We start from the raw sequence: 19,407 nt of genomic DNA, 5'->3' as shown, positions 1-19,407 counted from the left end.
TAAGACTTGTGAAGGCCCTCCCTGGCCCCAGGCAGGCAGGGGTGGGGAGAGGCAGGGAGGAAGCAACTTACCCTCCCTCTTCTCCTGCTTCCTCCTGGCTGAATGAGGGCCGGAAGCGAGGCGGCTGGAAACAGGAGGCGGGGCTTTGTCATGTGCCCCGCCCCCCGTACCTCACCCGGGGGAACTGCGATCACCCGCGATCCCCCCGAAATGACCTCTGCACTAGCCCCATAGAAGCCAATGTGAGAAAGACATTTAGTCGTAGATGGATTTGATGGCATACATGCAACTTAATCCACAACACCGTGGTATAGACCATTACTGCACAGATTATCTGCCCCAGGTTCAATGGTGCCCCTACAGCTTTGTGGTACATCTGTGTATGTCCTGGTGTTTCCCCCATTTTTTCTCCAATCTTTCTTATATCTGCTTTGCTCCTAAGTTTTGGGAAAGATTGCAGTGAAGCCTGGATGGCTGCTGAATGAGTGGGAAATAGTCTTGCCAGGCCCCACATCCAGATGGGGGAATCCTGAAACAGGGACGTTGCCATGCAACGCCCCCAATACGATGATGTCACTTGGAAGTGACATCATTGTGTCAGGGATGTTGTGCAGAGACACTCTGGTATTTGGGCAAACAGTATAGTTTGAGAGTGAAAAGACCATAGAGTTTCACCCAAATACCAGAGCGTTCCCGTGTGACATCCCCAATGTGATATCACTTCTGGGTGATGTCATCACATTGGGGAAGTCACGTGATGTCCCCGCTCCCCCCCCCTGCTGGAGCAACAAGAGGACCTGGCAACTCTAGCGGGAAATTTAAGTTTAGTGCCCACACAAGCATCTTTTCCCACCAACCCTGTTCCTGCATCAGCCATATAATTCCCCCACCATTAAAGGGCCCTTTTAAAACAATCAGCACTGTAGGTTATTATTATACCAATATAAAGTTGTAATAATATGTGTAATAGGTTTTCTGAATTCCCAGCTTTTATTATTTTTAAAACAAGACTCTAGCCCTTTCCCTTGCAGAGATATAAAGGGGAAAGACATATGTTCACAACAGAATAGGACAGAAACTTACTTTTTAAAAATGAAAGCTGGGAATTCAGAGAATCTGTTATATGCATTTTTATAACAGTGCAGTGAAATAATGATATTCAATTGCTGATCTGGAACACTTGGGATAGCACCAGCAGCCCGGGGGGGGGGATGGCCACTGCTGGGGGGTGGGGTGGGAAAAATTCAGGGGAGACTTTCATGCAAAAGCCCCATTGTGCCTACACTTTACCTGCAGCTGCACCAGCAACAGGGAAACCACAGAAGCCACTTTCCTATGTGGAAATTACAAAAATATTTCATGCTCCTCCCAAAATAGAATCCAACATTTTGCTTTTAAAAAAACATTTGGAGTGTTATTTGTGTATGTGTGTGTGTGTGTAAAATAAATCCTTGCATTAATTCTCATTTAATTTATTTAAAATATGTATGTACCATCTTTCCTAGGCTCAAGGAAATAAGTAATATACTCCCCTACCTTACATTGAATGCAGGACAGGATTAATGGCATCTGACTTACTGTAATCAACCAACAGAGTACAAACTAAAAAAAAGTTGATTATAAAACTTTTAAAAATGAAGGCCCTGATTTGAAACATTTATCCATTCATATGTACCTTTGAAACATAATGGGATTTTTTTCATGCACATACTTGGAAATGGGGACTGAGAGAGGGAATATAATCACAGCAACAATTTTCTTATTCTTTGTTGGGTTGCATGAAAAGATGACGACATTCATTGATTAACAGGACTGCTCATGAGCCAATTGTGGTTTCTGTAGCTATATCAGTGTTATTTTATTTTCTCTATCACCAAATGTGTAAGGTGTGAAAGGCAGCTGGAAATCCAAAATAGTTGGTGACATGTGCTGGACAGGCTTAATTGGCTGTGTGCCTTTGGAGCATGTCTACTTTCTGTGTATCCTTTGCATATATACACTGTGCGAAACACTAGTGGATCACCAACACAACTGTGATCAAACAGTTGCTATGCAAAGTGTGAAACAATTTTTAATCTGCCGTGATAGAGCAGATAAGAAAACACTTGGAAATGTAAAAAGGGACACTAAAGATACTCCATAATCCTTCCAGTATTGTCTGCAAGACAATGCTGTGATATACCTGTGATATAATACAGGTGATATACTGTGATATACCTGTGATATAATACAGGTGATATACACTCATTCCATAGAGTACAATGTACATGGCTCTGGTGATGAAGAACTTGCTTTTCCAAATGGAAAACTGTCACTCTTCTTGCCATTGAGAGGACTGCTACAGATATAATTTGAAACTTGGAAAGGTCTATGGAGCGGGTTATAGGAATTATTTTCTTAAGTGCTATGCAGGTGATGATGCTAGTCCAAAACCACGGATGACAGCGAACCCTCCCAGTTCAAGAAGTTTGTCATTGTTACTTTATCCTGTTGTTCAGAACAGATGGTCTCATCTTATTCTGTGGAAGGGCTGCAGTGAACTTCCTTTACTGTGAAGACTTCATGTTGTTTATGAGATAATGTCAGTCTGAAACATGGGGTCTTTCACAACTTGCTCTCTTGCCAGCCGTGTGCATTCTTTCCAAATTTGTACACTAACCTCCTGTCCACTCGTTCCAAAATCCCAGTTTTGTAATAGTACCTGCAACAACAGCATTGAAATTGAAATTAAACTTTAATGTATACCATGCAATGAGCAAAGACAAAGGAAAGAAGCAAACATCAACATGACATTTGCCGTTCTTCCTGGCAAAGTGGGCACTTGCACACCTACAGTTCAAATTACTTTTCAGTGTTTAAGACTTCTCAGATAGCTTAAACTCTGATTCCCTCCCCCTTCTAAAACACTCAGCATAGGATTCTCTTTTGAAGACAACATTTCAGCGTAAGTCTGGAAGGCAAAGGAACACTTATTGCATTAAGTGTCATATTAATGGAGCAGGCAACTGATTTGTTGATGAAAGTGTTGTAATTACCACTTACTCCACCCCCAGATCACCTCCATAATGTTATAGCTAATCAAAGTAGCCATGACTGAGTTTCATTATGACCTTTGCATTATGTAACACAACCCTTTGTAACCAGTAAAACTGTGTAAAATCAGCTACCTTATGTAACACTACTTAAGGTATAAGCTTACCTAAGTGCTCTGCTTAATTTTTCATACGTCATTCTATCATTTTTCTTTCTCTGTCCCCACATCTTTGCCAGAGCATCTGATTTAACCACTCGAAAGATGCCTTTGTCCCGGTCTTCCCATTCAAGGATGCCACAGTTCTCCTCAGGAGACAGAAGGAGGTCTCTTACAAATTCCCATAAGTGAGAACTTTGTAGACCTTCATGAACAAAAGGGAGCATGTTAATAGACCTTCCTGGTGACAGGAAACTATATTATCAGGGTTCAAGTTCCTTGTCCATTCTACTGAAGAACGGACACAATCTAGCCAGTCTTAATACATTCAAGTTTCATTGATTTTGACAAGCTTGAAAACAAACTGATTTCAAATTTTTGTCAGTATTGGGATGACAATCTCACATATTCATCAACCTGAGTTTAGTGTGAAGTTTGGGTTTTTTGTTTTTGTTTTTAAAAGGCAGGGCTATTTTTGGACAGGAGTTTCTGCTGTTGGGGGTGGCCTATTATGCTAATGAGTTCCTGATGGACTTTTTCTACAAAAAAAGCTCTGAAAAAAGGTAAATACTCCTTGGCATTTGAAGGATGCTTTCCCCCTATAATTTCAGGGACCATTACTACTACTACTTTTTTTTTTAAAGCATGCAAAATAGATGGTATGGGATCAAAGTTTACTTAAATTGTTCTTATACAGTTACTGGAAGCCACTGGAAAGAATAAGATTTTAAAGAGAAAGTTCAGCAGCAATGCAAATGTCTAGCCATCTCTCAGGCGAGATTCCTCCTTCTGCTCTGTTGATACAGGGAAAAATCTTTGGATCAACAGATACCATATCATACTACATCAACATGAGGGGGGGGGGAATGAAACCCTAACATAATGAAGTTGATTTCCTTTCTGACCAATCCCTCCTTTCGCTTACAACTTATATAACATACCGGAAAATACAATAACATGTTAAGATTTCTATATGGGGAGGAAGCAGGATACTCAGTGAAATTGAGCTTCAGTGTGTACAATATCAGTGGACTTGGAATGGTATGCTATAGCCTGATCTTGTAAGATCTTGGAAGTTAAGCAGGGTCAGTATATGATGGAAGGCCACCAAGGAAGACTCTGCAGAAAAAGGTGATGGCAAACTACCTCTGCTTAATCACTTGCGTTGAAAGCCCTTTGCTGGGATTACCATAGATCTTTTTGATTTGACGGTGCATACATACATGTTAAATATCACCCTTTAAAAAAAATCTTAACAACAATAGCAATATTACCAATATTTATTTAAAGTAAATCAATTTAGGGCATTGGCTTGTTTATCTAGTACACAGGTCCATTTAATTGTTCATAACAATAGTTGTCTAGCATGTAGAACCTGTGAATTTGCTTATAAAGCTGTGTTCCTGAGTAATACAAGCCTGTTAATTAGGTTTCTTCTACAATAGAAATTGGTGTTTGTCTTGGATACCAGGAGCACCACCTGGTGGCCATGTGTTACGGCAGTGATTGCCATTAGTAAATCTTGAGTTATGTGCCATAATAAAATAATGAGGGCTATGGAGACTTAATTTAAAAGCTAACAAAGGTCATGCACACCAACTGAGGCAGCATTTTCTGTGACATTTCTAAGCACTGTCTTAAGTTGGCAGAGATATACCTACTTGTTCTATTGTGACTCTGAAATTCTTGACTCTTGACGCCGCCTGTTCTCAAACATGCCTTATCATCATCTGGAAAAGAACATTTTTTTAAAAAAAATTGACACACGTTAATATGGATCAGTTTCAGGATATGATGATAATGTGATTTAACAAGGTCAAAGTGTTTACCTAATGAAATTCCATGCAACACTACATAAAGGTGGGTCTGTGATTTATCTTAGACTAAAAATCCATTTGATCAAAAAATAAAGCACAGTGAATGATTAACCAGCAGTTGGACTGTTTAGTGGCACCAGTAGCAAAATAAGTTCACATAAGGAATAATCACTAACCGTACTTAAATTATCAAAAAAAATTGCTCTCAATTAAATCCATATGTAAGTAGTATCTCTACCTACAGAATAATATAAAGGCCATAAGCAGGAATCCAAAGAACCATATGCACAGTGTACCTTGTTTATTATTTATGTATCTAGTTCATTTATAGCCCCACCTTTCTCCCCAGTGGGGAACCAAAACAGCTTACACTGCTCTTCTCTCCACTATTTTATCTTAAGAACAACTGTGTGAGGTAAGTTAGTCTGAGAGAGTCTGAGTAGCCCAAGGTCACCCAGCCAGCTTCCATGGCACAGTGGAGATTCAAACCTGGGTCTCCTAGATCCCAAATCCTTAGTGTTGTTTTTCTTGCGCCTGACCACTTCGTGCCACATGGCAAAGCAATATCAAACAGAGGAAATCTCTCAAAGTTGTTTGCCGTATGGCACATAAGACTACAGTTTGAATGGATACATACAAACCCTTGGACACAGCTACAGAAGCTTAGTTATAGTCTTGGGTCATAGTAGAGAGTTTTGCAGAACTTTGGATAATGCCTAGTGAAAAGTACTGGAAGCGGAGGCTCATCATAGTTATTCAGCAATCATTTATAAGCTACATCGGGAACTAAAAGATAATGAAGCCAGTCCATGCCCGGTTTATATGCGTGTCACACACCACATCCAGCACACACCCACTCCCTGTGATAGGTCAACCCTCGGATCTGGGCGAATCCATAGGTGCACCCTAGGATCCACAGTGGCTATTGTCTCTTGGAACCAAGGTCTGGGTCTGTGCTAGACCACATGGCCGGGCCCATGTGGCCACGGCCATCTTCGGACCCTGATACATTACACCTAGTACAAGTTCCCATTAATGAAAACCAAATAATAACATTGCCTCGGATGTCTGAGTGGCCCAGTTGACACTTCCATTTTTCTGCTGAGAAAATAAGGACAGCCATGCTGGATCACACCAGTCATTCATCTAGTTCAGCATCCTGTTTCATACAGCGACCAACAAACAAGGCATAGGAGCCAAGGCCTCTGTTTAGTACTCTGTCTAAATACAGGTAGAACAAATGAAAAGATGAACTGTTTAAAACAGAACTGGGAATAATTCTATAAATCCAGCTTTATAAGCATACATGTGAACTGCTGTATAGGGAAATACTGTTGATTGCTTTTTTCCTAAATATGGACACTTGTTTACTTACAAAGTTTGTCAGATGACTTTGTTTCTTCATTATCATGAAAGAAGATGCCTGAAGGGGAAAATCCATAAAACTCAATGTTAATAAAATCCATAAAACTCTTTGTGTGTGTGTGTTTAGCTTTTACAACCTTAAAGGCACTGCCCTAAAAATAAAAACCTGAGTCCCTGCTTCAGAAAGGACTTTTAAAACTGCCTTTCTAAGCTAATTTTCTGGACATTTAAACTCCTCTCACTCTACTTGCCTTCAGGATCTAACAGTTTTAAATGAGTCTTTCCGGTGCGTCCCATTTTGCTTTCATTGCTCTCTAAACACCAAACTAAATGTTACAGCATCCATGGGTCTGACCTGTGGATGCCAACACTATTTCAGAGAAGAATCCAGGCATTTAAAAATGCCCTGGTGGGGGGCATACCTGGGGGAGGGGCAAGAATACCTTGTCTCACCACATATCCTATCAGGATCTGGTACTCACTGCATTTGTAATGGCCAAATTCCTCTCTAAAATGGTGTTAGTGGCCACGAGTCTGAGCCACAGGTGCCGTAATATTTAGCTTGGCCTTAATTCATCAGATATGTAAAAATGTTGACTCCTGGGAGGCTTCACATAGAATATGTGGAACATCTGATAGTGGTAGACCGGCAATTCTCTCACTAACTTCTTATTTGCCTTCTCTTTGTCCTACTTCCTCCTTATCCTTTGACAGGCCTACTCTGAAAACCTTTCCAGGCTGTCTGTCCTGTGCCCCCTGATCCCAATTTCCTGCCTTCCCTTTCCAACATCACTATTCACTCTTGCACACTAGTTTGGTATGCAATATTTGATTTTGTATTTGGACTTCCACTTTATTTTTAATTCTGTTTTTATCATGCCATCTGTGGATCAACCTGAGCTTATGCCCAAAGCTGTTCCCTGACTGCTGGTCCCTGCCAACATATTGTACGTTTCATGCTTCCAGTTTCTAAAATGGAAGGTAGTAGGACACACCTGAAAAGATTATTAGACTAATGAAAGTAAAGATCACTGCAAAATGATATCAATATTAATAATAACCATGAAAACAATCTTAACACAGAAACATGTTCTATTTCTTCTAGAACTGAGATATGAAGTAACCTTGTTGTTCATGTGTATAGATGTCCATTGTGATCCTTCTTATTGTAGTCTGCCTAAACTGTGTCCAGTGCCAGATTTAGGTCTCTGGGGCTATCAGTTCAGCGTTGTGCACAAGCATATCAACCAAACACAGAATGAGGCTGATTAAATTTATGGCACACTGACCGTGAGACTTGATGTTCTGTAGGATAAAAAACAGATATTCGCCACAAATGCCTGCTGCATTTAAAAACTCCTCTTGAGTCATGCTGCACAGCTGTTGGCCATTTATGTTAAAGTGGGAAAAGGAAATGCAGTTGGCATCCAGTTTGTATTGATCACAGCAAAACTGCAGCCATTCACAGACATTGTGCCTTGTCCAGTACTCTGGATGGGTAGAGGTCCAGGAAGAATCACAGCCTGCCAAAATGTAATGAGAAAAAAGGATAGAGTTGAACTCTGAACAGCTCGTTGTATGAACAGTTTATCATTTTCAACAACAAAATCTTCTGTAACTTATGGCCCAATCTATTCAGCTCCTGTGCAAACAAATGGGCACAGAATAGATTGGCAAAACGGGCAGACAGTGGGACAAGACTGAGATAGAAAAGGAGTGAGATTTGGGCATGAGCCTTAAGACCCTTTAGTAACCATGAAGTTTGCTAATGGTGACCTGTTCTACTGGGTTCACATCTGAAAGGGAGCAGAGATCTAGCCATGGATATTCATTGTGATAATGAATGGCTGTGTTGGCTTCTGTGAACTTCCCTAGGACACCCAAGAGGAATGGCTGTGTTGGCTATAGCATGCCCTTCTGTGAACTTCCCTAGGACACCCAAGCCACGTTTGTCAACATGAAATGTGTGGATAATAAATGTGTGGCAGGGAATACATTTTTGCAGTGAGTTGTGCAGAAGTCCCAGTCAATACATCATCCCACTTCCCATTCTGCGTGTCAATTCATTCACACTTTTCATGTTATCTAAATACAATTGTAGCTGGTCTGTGTTGGCAATGCAATGTTTGACGAGGCAGTTTGGTGTCGTGGTTAAGTGCGCGGACTCTAATCTGGGAGAACCGGGTTTGATTCCCCACTCCTCCACTTGCACCTGGCTGGATGACCTTGGGCAAGCCGTAGTTCTGATAAGAGCTGTTCTTGAAAAAGAGCAGTTTCTGTCAGAGCTCTCTCAGCCCCACCTACCTCACAGGGTGTCTGTTGTGGGGAGGGGAAGGGAAAGGGAAAGGAGTTTGTAAGCAGCTCTGAGACACCTTTGGGTAGTGAAGGGTGGGGTATAAATCCAATCTCCTCCTCCTCCTCCTCCTCCTCCTCCTCTTCTTCTTCTTACCCCCACTTATCAAAATGGACATTTTAGTGGGCAATTTGGACCTTCTTTCTTTAGAACTCTGTTTTTTCTGACAAGTAACATGAGCGTCATGGTTTCTACTTCACTGTTGGATGCATGAAGTGGACTTGTTCCTCTGCATCATCTATATCTCTCCCTTAACTGCAGTACCATAAGATAAAATTAACTGCTTTTCTGATGTCCTAGTTAGGAATGTACAGTAAGTAACCTTGACATACTTTAACATTCACTAGAAGAAGATAGGTATCAGCTTTGCTGGCAATAAAAATTCTAAGTCATGTTCCCTCATTGCACAGAACAATTCCTGCAAGGGCTAATTTAGTTTCCTTCACTTTTGCTCCTAAAAAGAATAAAGATCAGATTATTTTTGAAAGTCAGAAGAAAGCCCTGCTAGATGTAATTGTGTACATGACTGGTTTGTATAATTTTTTTAACATGATGTCTGGTAGTTCAGTCCATTTTCATTTTATTTTACATTAAAACTTTCAGTAATCTGAGAACTCACTGTTTTGAAGAGAAAAAACACCTTTGAGTATTCTTTGTGTTTGTGCATATGTATGTGTGTGTGTGCATATATATGTGTATACATGGATTCCCAGAAGCAGCTTTAGATCGTCATTTGTGAGAAAGTAGAAACCAAGACAGAGTTTTATTGCATTAATTAAGGAAAGCTGGCAAGAAAAGACAGAGATGAGTTATAAGCAAAACATTAAGAACTGGAGGGGAGGGGGAGGCTTCATGTACACTAATTACAGAGTATCAGAAAACCTGCTGGGAGTTCTGGGAATTCAGCTCCTTTTTTGATGGTAGAAATGTAAATAAAAAGGCTAGGTATATGTTTCGGTATGGAATTTGGAACTAAATATAAGAACAAATATGTTGTTCTATAATCCTAGGACTTGGCAGGGCAAAGGGATGGAAGACTTCTCTAAAAGAAAGACTGATCAATAAGACTAATAAGAACTTTAACCTATTGCTCATTGGGCTGGGGAGCCTTAGCCAGCTTTTTCCATACAGCACCAGTCTATACCAGCAACTTTTCTTGTATTAGTATTTTTAATTAGTTTAATTGATTAATGGAGATTATATGAGTCCAAGCCATCTTGTACAGTATCTGGAAATGTAGGGTATAAATATTTTCAAACACAAACATACAGTCAGTGATTTTAATTGCATTCATTTTATAATAATCATTGGTCATGAGCTACCTCATAAGCACCAGCTATTTTTAAATATACAAATGACCACATCAGTCCTGGCAGACAACAACTCCTATTCAGGCTGAAATAGGTTTTTGCAGCTGCTTGGAGGTCAGGAAAGAAAAAGGTAAGTCTTGTGACTCAGTCTTTCACTGCTGCTACCATCTAGCTGCTTCAAAAGTGGAACATGCTTAAAGTGTTTGTGTTTGTAAAGTGTTTCCAAGTCACATCTGACTTATGGCAACCCCATAGGGGTTTCAAGGCAAGAGACTCACAGAGATGGTTTGCTACTAGCTTTCTCTGCATAGTGACCCTGGAACTCCTTTTCGGTCTCCCATCCAAATACTAACCAGGGCCAACCTGCCATGGCTTCTGGGATCTGACAGGATCAAGCTGACCTGGGCCATCCAAGTCAAGGGCTTAAATTACTCTACATCATCTTAATTCCAGGAACTGGAGTCATGAATTGACAAGACAGACCTTTCTACAAACCTGAGAAAAGCCTCAGGTTTTCAGAAAAATCTGAAATCTAATAAAGGTACATGGGGAGGGGCTGAAACTCCCCAAAAGAATAGCAATAGAAACTACAGCTTTAAGAAACTAGCCATGGCTAGGCAAACACACAGTACTGACAGCCTTCAAGCTTTGGTTTCTGTTAATAAAAGGCAGGGGAAGGGAGCAGGGCCCTTTCTAGGACTGTGCTGGCTTTTGAGGGAGGACACGGTGAGACCTTTGAAGACCCTGGCAGCAACCACCAGGCAACTTGATACCATGCAACTTGCCCAATGACTTGCCGAGGCTTGGATGCTTGCTATTAGCAGCCACACCATGAAAGCCAGTGTGGTACAGTGGTTAGAGTTTCAGACTAGGATCTGGGAGACCCAGGTTTAAATCCCCACTCTGCCAGATATGGGTGACCTTCAGCTAGTTATGTACTTTTAGTCTACCCTACTTCACTGCATTGTTGTTGAGCATAAAATGGAGGGGAAGAGGAAGATGTAAGCTGCTTTGGGTCCCCATTCTGGAGAAAGGCAGGATATAAATGAAATAATAAATATAGCTGAAGATGGAAGGCAGATAAAGATAGGTTGGCTGGTGGGTGGGAAGGAGAGAGGCTATCAGGGCTCTTGGAGAAGAGAAACAGAAAATAGTGTGGGAGGGGAAATTAGATGCCCACCGCAAATATTTGTGGATGCCCCACTTGGCCACTTCCATTGCAAAGGAAACAGTGATGAGCTCTTCGTTCTATGTACCAATTGTGTTTTTCTGGGTACACTGATCTCTCTTGTAGCAAAACTATAATTATGAATTACATATCTATGTCCTTAAACACTTGTGAACAAATATCTTATTGTGCTGAAACTCCCCAGTGCTGTCCCACATCATCACAAGGAGATCCACGTCATTTACCCTTGACGTATTTGAGTTAAAGCAGGGAGCACAGCTATGATTGCTGTTTCAAGTGTCCAGCTTCTCTGAATTTTCATTCATAAATACATTTCTGCCATTGTGGAATCACAAGCAAGGACAGAGTTAATATTTAAGTGTTTTAATTTAAAGCTATCCAAATTACATGTTATTTACTTGTAGATTTATACCTTGATTCTCAAACAAAAATGGGTTTCTCTGGTAACGAAAAGCACAATTAAGAACAACTATATCACAATACTAGAAAAGCCATTCAAGTAAAAAGCACTACACAGACAGGAATAAAATCTAGCTGCAAACAGCAGGACAATTTTAAAACTTAGCAGCACTGATAAAAATGGTGAAATAAAATCAAATCCAACATACAGAAGGCGAAGAAAATCAGTTAATCTAAATTAACATCTTCAGATCCATCTGGAAATCTGGATGTAACAGCATGAACAAGCTGTGAATTTGCCCCTTCAGAGGAAATGTGATCCCATATGGAACAGGCTAAACCTTGTTCTTGGACTGGCATCTTTACTTTTTTTAAAAAGTAGTTTATTCATCATTTTTCATTACAAAAAGAAAACCAAACCATAAGCTTTCATATATTATGGAGTTAACATTGCCATTTCCCCCCCATCCATCTATCTACCTTTTGCCATCTTTTTTGATGCACTTTTTCTTCTTTCCCTGCTAGTACCACATTTAATTTATCCATTTCTTTTATTTCCATAATTTTTATAGTTAATTCTTCTCTATTTGGTGTTTTATCTGATTTCCAGAATTTTGCTGTTAGTATTCTAGAAATCGTAAGGATATATAGTATCAAACATAAATCATTATAATTGATCCCATCTGGTAACATATTTAGCAAATATACTTCCGGTTCTAACTTCAGATCTATTTCAGTTATTTCTAATATTACTTGCTTTATGGTTTTCCAAAGTTTGCATATCTTTTCGCATCTCCACCATACATGATAATATGTCCCAATATTTTTATTACATTTTTATTACATTGGCATCTTTACTGACAAAGCATCTCCATTTTATCTAGACTGAGCTTCAGTTTATTAATTTATGGCAGTTACATCTCTGTAAAGGAGAACAAGAAGCATGCGGTATGTGAATGAATTCTGCTGGTGTAAATCTTCCTCATCTTAGAACAATTTCAAAGCCTTTTGTTGTTCAGGTCTGAGTTCTAATGTTACATGTAACTTGGCAAAACAAAGCGTTTCTATTTCCAACAGCATCCATTAAGAAATAAACAATGAGCCAGTAAAAAATAGCAATAAAGACACATTTAAAAAATAGTACAATTAGGGGTGTGCAGGAAAAAATAGTTTTTTTCCTGGATTTGGGTATAATAAAGCCAGATTTTTTTGGCATTCCCAAATATACCCAAATACCAATACCAGTATTCTATTGGTACCCGAAAATTTTCAGTATTCCCAAATTTTTTGGCTCCATTATATCCTGTGGGGCCATTGTACTCAATGGCAAAAATCTTCTAACAAGTATTCAGGGGGCTGGGGGGAAGGGGTTTGAGGTAGAGGCACCAAATTTATACTGTAGCTCCTGGAGCCTCTCCCCAAAAGACCCCCCAAGTGTGGAAAAGATTGGACCAGAGGGTCCAATTCTAGGGGCATCCAAAGAGGGTGCTCCCAACCCACCATTGTGTCTTATGGGGATGGGGAAAAGGCAGGCAGCAGTGTCTCCCAGAGGAAGCGGAACCCCCCCCCGAGACACTTTTGGGGTTTTTTTTTTTTGGCATTCAGTATCTGGCAGTCGAATCAGCTCAGGGGATCTGATTCGGTATGCCACCCCCTAATTTTTGGGGGTTTTTTTTGGTTCAGCTTTACCGAATGCACACCCCTAAATACAATTCAGTACAGTCACAGAAGAAGCAACACAAAGCCATAGTGCCCTCTTGACAATGAACCTTGATTGGACGGTAATTCCCCATTCTTGTAATAATTAATGGCTTTGCTCCTTCCCACAGATATCCTCTCTCATAACTGATCTGGAGATACAGCAGACAGACTGGCCTGTGGAATGTAAACTGTGGCTGGCTCATATGTAGAGAGGCTGTCTCTGATACATGTGGACCAGGCCTTGCAGGGTGTTAAAGATAAGAACCAACACTGTTGATTGGGTTGGGAAGGGTTCGGAATCACGACAGTTGCCACAGATTAGACTGAGTAGCACATTTCCAGCTCCCATAATCTACTAAGAGGCAGGTATCAGCATTATTGGAAGCTTCAAAATCATCTTAGGGGCAGCCCCACACAAAGCCTGTTATTTAACCCTAGAGATTACCAACACCTGAACATATGCAGACTGCCTTGTATCAATCAAGTTTTTGGTCCATCTACATCAGTACTGTGTACTCTGAGTGACAGTGGATTTCCAGGGTACCAGGTATAGAAAGCAACCCCTGCTACCTGAGATCATTTAACTAGAGATGCCAGGGATTGAACCTGGGACCTTTACAAAAAAGAATAATCTGATATATATAAAAGCCTAACGTACTGGCACTTTCCAGTTCTCCCACTGGCTGTGCTGTGTGCTCCATCAGTCATTGGCCCATCAACTGCCACTCAAGAGTACTCATGTGCCATTGGCTGGGGGCTGGGTCCGCTCCTCTCTCCTGCACACTGCCACCCTGGTCACTATTCTCTGACAGAATAAACTGCCAAAACGTCTGTCTCTCCTGACGAAGACGTTTCACCTCCTCCTGCTGCTAGGCTCACTTTCACTTTAGCAGCTGTTGCTAAGCAACCAAGCTTGGTTCTGTCAGTAAAAGGTGGAGAAAGGAGGCCCTTCCCAGGCCTATTTTGGCCTTTGAGAGAAAACTCATTGGGGCCTGTCCTCACTAGGGTTGCCAGCTCCAGGTTGGGAAATTCTTGGAGATCTTGTGGTGGAGTCTACGGAAGGCAGAGTTTGGGGAGGGGAGAGGCCACAGCTGAAAATAATGCCATAGAGTCTATGTATACAAAGCAGTTATTTACTCCAGGGGGAGAGAGATCTGTTGTCTGGAGTTCAGTTGTGATACCCGGTGATCTTCGGGCTCCACCTGGAGGTTGGCTACCCAAAGCCTGGCAGAGCCCTCTTGTTGACTTGATGACATCTGACTGGCATGACAACTAGGCCTGGCTGCTTGCTCCTGTTCACCTCCAGCAGCCCCTCTATTTGTTTTAATACTTAAATTAAATATGAAAAAGAAGAAGAGGAAGAGGAGATTGGATTTATGCCCATCCCTTCACTACCTGAAGGAGTCTCAGAGTGGCTTACAATCCCTTCCCCTTCGCCTCCCCAAAACAGAAACTCCATGAGGTAGGTGGGGCTGAGAGAGCTCTCTTGAGAACTGCCCTTGAGAAAATAGCTCTGAAAGAACTTTTGACTGACCCAAGGTCACACCAGCAGCTGCATGTGGAGAAGTGGGGAATCAAACCTGGTTCTCCCAGATTAGAGTCCACACTCTTAACCACTACTCCAAACTGGCTCTCAACTAGGACAGCCAGTGTGGCATAGCAGTTAGCACTTCAGAGCAGGGTCTGCCAGACCCAGGTTCTTGTTTTGGAAGCTGAGTGGGTGATTTCAGACCAGTCACAAACTTTCAGCCTCACAGGGTTGTTGTGCAGATCAAAAGGAGGAGAGGATAATGATGAAAGCTGCTTTGGTCTCCACTGTGGAGAAAGACTGTAGTGTTCCTCCTGGGGAATCATTGTTGCCAATCTCCAGGTGAGGGCTGGAGATCACTCAGAATTACAAGTGCTCTTCAGATGTCAGCTCCCTTGGAGAAAATGGTGGACTCTGTGTTATTATACCCTGCTGAGGTTGCCACAGAAAATTGATGCTGAGTGCCCAAGGCTGGGGCACTCGCCCAGAGCCTGTTTCTAGAGCTCATATTTATTTCCACAACGAGCCTTATTACTCGTAGCTATATAACAATACAAAGCTGATAAAAGATCCTCCAACAATTGTCATTACATCTGACCATCATGTAACTTTAATGTTCCTGTAGGTTCTTGTTTTCCTGTTCTCTCTCTCATCTTTTCCTTGTATGGCATACTATAAATTTCCTTATGTAATGTTGTATATACCTTATATTAGCTTGGTAGGAGGTCTGATTTTATTATTTCTATGGCATTTAGTAAAATTATAAATGCTTTATAAGTAATAACAGAGGAGGACAGTACACTGATCCTTTTAACTGTTGAGCAGAAGAGGAAATTTTGGCCTGTACAGCTTATCATATAGGCCTGAAAAAAAGCTGTACCTGGTGAAATACATTGGTCTATAAGCCACTCAGTGGCCAACAACCCTGCCATCTTTTGCATCTGCTCACCTAGAGGATTGCTGTAGCATACGCAGAAGTCATGCAGGGGTGTGGTCATTTTCAGCAGTGTGTTGCATAAAGGTATTTTGAGCTCACTGGTATATGGGGAAGTGATCCAGCTTTTCTCAGAATGTGCTGATTTACATAAGTCTTTGTGGCATGATTTATGAATGCAAGCAACCAAGCTCCTGCTACTACATGTTTATAGACTGGCATACCATGAATCATCTCAACTGCATTACACTTAAAAGGAGTGTGTCCGATGCTGATTTCTTGCTGTTGTAAGAAATTAGTCTGTGTTAGTTCTTAATTGTGATCCGGAGAAGAATAAATTGGTTTGCTTTATCATGTTACACATTGCAGGAAGAAAATTAAATTGGACATATTTGTGTTTCATTAAACTTGTAGCTTGCTTGTGATTATACTGGACAGCTACATCTAAGATTACATGTAGCCTGATCATAGCTCCAGAGCCTGTTTTGAGGCACTGCCTTCCACTGTACCGCAGCTTTCCACTTCCACTGTACTGCAACATAAATTCACTCAGTTCCAGTGCATGAATGTATATGCCCATGTATGGCTAGTATGGTGGAATCGGTTACTCATATTCTCCTGTTTTGTAAATTCTATCAAGAGGAACAAAATCATCTTATATTACCTCTTTTGTCAAGATTTAACTCTCTGCAGTCCTAGCTTGATTTCAGACCAGAGGTCCTGCGCAAATTTCTTTTAGAAGATACTCAGAGGTCAGTGACTTATGCGGTGGCGAAATTTTGTTTCTTAGCTATTAGGAAATGTAAACTTAATTTAGCCGGAAAAACTGTATGATTTTTTTCCCTATTGCTATTTTACCAATTCTACTAATTCATTCTTTCCATCAGGGGTCGTTTCGTATGTACTGCAACATAAATTCACTCAGTTCCAGTGCATGAATGTATATGCCCATGTATGGCTAGTATGGTGGAATCGGTTACTCATATTCTCCTGTTTTGTAAATTCTATCAAGAGGAACAAAATCATCTTATATTACCTCTTTTGTCAAGATTTAACTCTCTGCAGTCCTAGCTTGATTTCAGACCAGAGGTCCTGCGCAAATTTCTTTTAGAAGATACTCAGAGGTCAGTGACTTATGCGGTGGCGAAATTTTGTTTCTTAGCTATTAGGAAACGTAAACCTAATTTAGCTGGAAAAACTGTATGATTTTTCCCCCCTATTGCTATTTTATTAATTCTACTAATTCATTCTTTCCATCGTTACTATGTTATTATTGTTATTCTCTTTCCATCCTTATTATGTTATTATTGTTTTAACCTCCTTTACATCTGAATTGTATTGTTTTACTGGCTTTTGTTGTAATAGATTACTGAAGCATGCTGATATTTTCCTGCCTGATTAGTGCTTATCTACTTCAGCTGTTCCTTTTAGGGCTGGCAACCCTAGGTGGCACCCTGGTGGGAGAACTCAGCATGTGGGGACAAGCGATTCAGTTCTGTGTCAATGCAGGATGTCACTTCTAGTGTAAGTATAAACTTACAGTGTCCCTTGTGTTCCCTTAAAATATAAAATGTGCATGTGAACTATGCATTTGCAAACAAAAAACCAGGTACAGTCATCAAGAAGCTAGGATTTGACTTCCGGTTTTGGCGGTGCAAATGGCGGTTGCACTCTCGGGACGCTCCCGGAGTCGACTCACCCACGCGTGGTTGGGGGGGGGGATCCGCACAAGCTGAGACCCTAAGGAGCCTTAGTTAAAGGCTCCGAACTGGGGGGCGTGCAGGGATAGTGCCTCTTTACCAGCCCGATTGGTCGGAAATTGAAGCTCACCCCATGCCCCAAAGGCCCCCGCCGCGGCAGTGCCCCGTACGGGGACTAGCAACGCCATCGGACTTAATAGAGTGATGAGGCGAACGAATTGTTGAAAGTGAAAGTGAATGGCTGCAAACTGTGAGTTGTCGATCGAAAGCGTGGAAAGATATAAGCGCATCTCCCCCCCTATCGAATAAGCGCTGTGGGAGGAGGGTGGAACGCCCCCCCCGATAAGACTGGGACTATAAGTAGAGTAAGGGGGGAGTGAAATTTAAAGAAGCAAAGTTACCTTTTGGGGATTTTCTTAAAGCGAAGAAAAAGGATTCTTTCCCAAGGGGGTGTGGCCTTATGACACACTTCCGGTGAGGTCAGGGGGTGTGGCATATGCTAATGAGTTATGCTAATGAGTTCCCCTAGCTCTTTTTCTACGAAACGACCCCTGTGTATCGCACAGTGCCCAGAAATACCAGTGCCATCAGGAGGTCCACCAGTGGGGCCAGGACATTAGAAGCCCTCCCACGGTCTGGTCACATTCTCCCAGCATAACCCACCTCAAAGGGGTGCTTTGAGAGTACAGTTGAGGAATGGAGACTGACGTACATTCTCCTGAGCTCCCTGGAAAAATGGCAGCGAAAAATGTGTGAAACAGATAAGTTAAGCTATTTGGTTGCTGAGTGTACTCGTCCAATTTCTGGGATTTTCTCATGGAGTGTTGCCCTAATTGCATGTCACTTGACACTTCCCTACAAAAGTGGTTTGTTATTTTGAGCTGAAGGATCAAAGGTTTGGTAAACAAACATGGCATCCACAACCCAAGTTTAACTGACTGACTCTGAATATCAATACTTCCCAATATGTTGCCATGATTTAAACTAACTTGCGTATATTGATTCTCCCTCCCTAGACTAGAAGTTTAACTGCTCCCTCTTGTCTCTCCACAAGCTCATGTTCATACTCATACACGTACACAGAAAGGTAAGAGAAAGACCCACATCTAGACTATTATTGTTGCACCCAGATTAGGTTTGCCTGACTCCAGGTGGTGGCTGGAGATCTCCTGGAATTACAACTGGTCTCCAGGTTACAGAGGTCAGGACCCCGAGAGAAAATGGCTGCTTCGGAAAGTGAGCACTATAGCATTATACTGCACTGAGGCCCCTCCCCTCCCCAAATGCTGCCGTCCGCAGGCCCTACCCCCAAAATCTCCAGGTATTTCCCAATCCAGCACTGGCAACCTTCTCTTTGAATGCATTTCCAGGGTTGAGATGTCTCCCTTTGCTAGTCAGAGCTAGATTTATACACAAGCTAAGTCAACTACATCTTGCAGAGGTCATTTCGGGGGGGATCGTGGGGGATCGCAGTTCCCCCGGGTGAGGTACAGGGGCGGGGCACATGACAAAGCCCCGCCCCCTGCTTCCGGCCACCCCGCTTCCGGCCCTCATTCAGCCAGGAGGAGGCAGGAGAAGAGGGAGGGTAAGTTGCTTCCTCCCTGCCTCTCCCCACCCCTGCCTGCCTCGGGCCAGGGAGGGCCTTCGCGGGGCTTCCTTGCACTCCCACCGGCCTTGCAGGTCCACCGCCGGGCCCCTCATGGGGCTCGGCAGTGGAGCTGCAAGGCTGGCAGCAGCGGCCGGGACCGTTGGGGGCGGGGTGTGTGGCCTTATGACACACTTCCGATGATGTCAGGGGGTGTGGCCTTATGACACACTTCCGGTGATGTCAGGGGGTGTGGCATATGCTAATGAGTTATGCTAATGAGTTCCCCTAGCTCTTTTTCTACGAAACGACCCCTGGATGTACCATTTGAAATTC

General features: G+C 42.0%; 1 protein-coding gene across 2 annotated transcripts in view; it reads right to left on the bottom strand.

Moving 5' to 3' along the window:
- Positions 1-1,210: 1,210 nt before the first annotated feature.
- The window catches only part of ELF5 (E74-like factor 5 (ets domain transcription factor)), a 30,044-nt gene continuing 11,847 nt past the window's right edge, over positions 1,211-19,407 (bottom strand). For both annotated transcript variants that reach the window (XM_015410863.1, XM_015410862.1), the window contains 5 exons: positions 7,662-7,895; positions 6,383-6,430; positions 4,852-4,920; positions 3,200-3,395; positions 1,211-2,701 (listed from right to left, as the gene is read on the bottom strand). In XM_015410863.1, the coding sequence (XP_015266349.1) occupies positions 2,605-2,701; positions 3,200-3,395; positions 4,852-4,920; positions 6,383-6,430; positions 7,662-7,895 (644 nt within the window). In that variant the 3' untranslated portion in view covers positions 1,211-2,604. The remainder of the gene's footprint in view (positions 2,702-3,199; positions 3,396-4,851; positions 4,921-6,382; positions 6,431-7,661; positions 7,896-19,407) is intronic.

Source organism: Gekko japonicus, unplaced genomic scaffold (assembly GCF_001447785.1).
Source record: "Gekko japonicus isolate JY-2015 unplaced genomic scaffold, Gekko_japonicus_V1.1 scaffold65, whole genome shotgun sequence".
Taxonomy (NCBI): domain Eukaryota; kingdom Metazoa; phylum Chordata; class Lepidosauria; order Squamata; family Gekkonidae; genus Gekko; species Gekko japonicus.
This window is presented reverse-complemented; position numbering and strand designations above follow the sequence as displayed.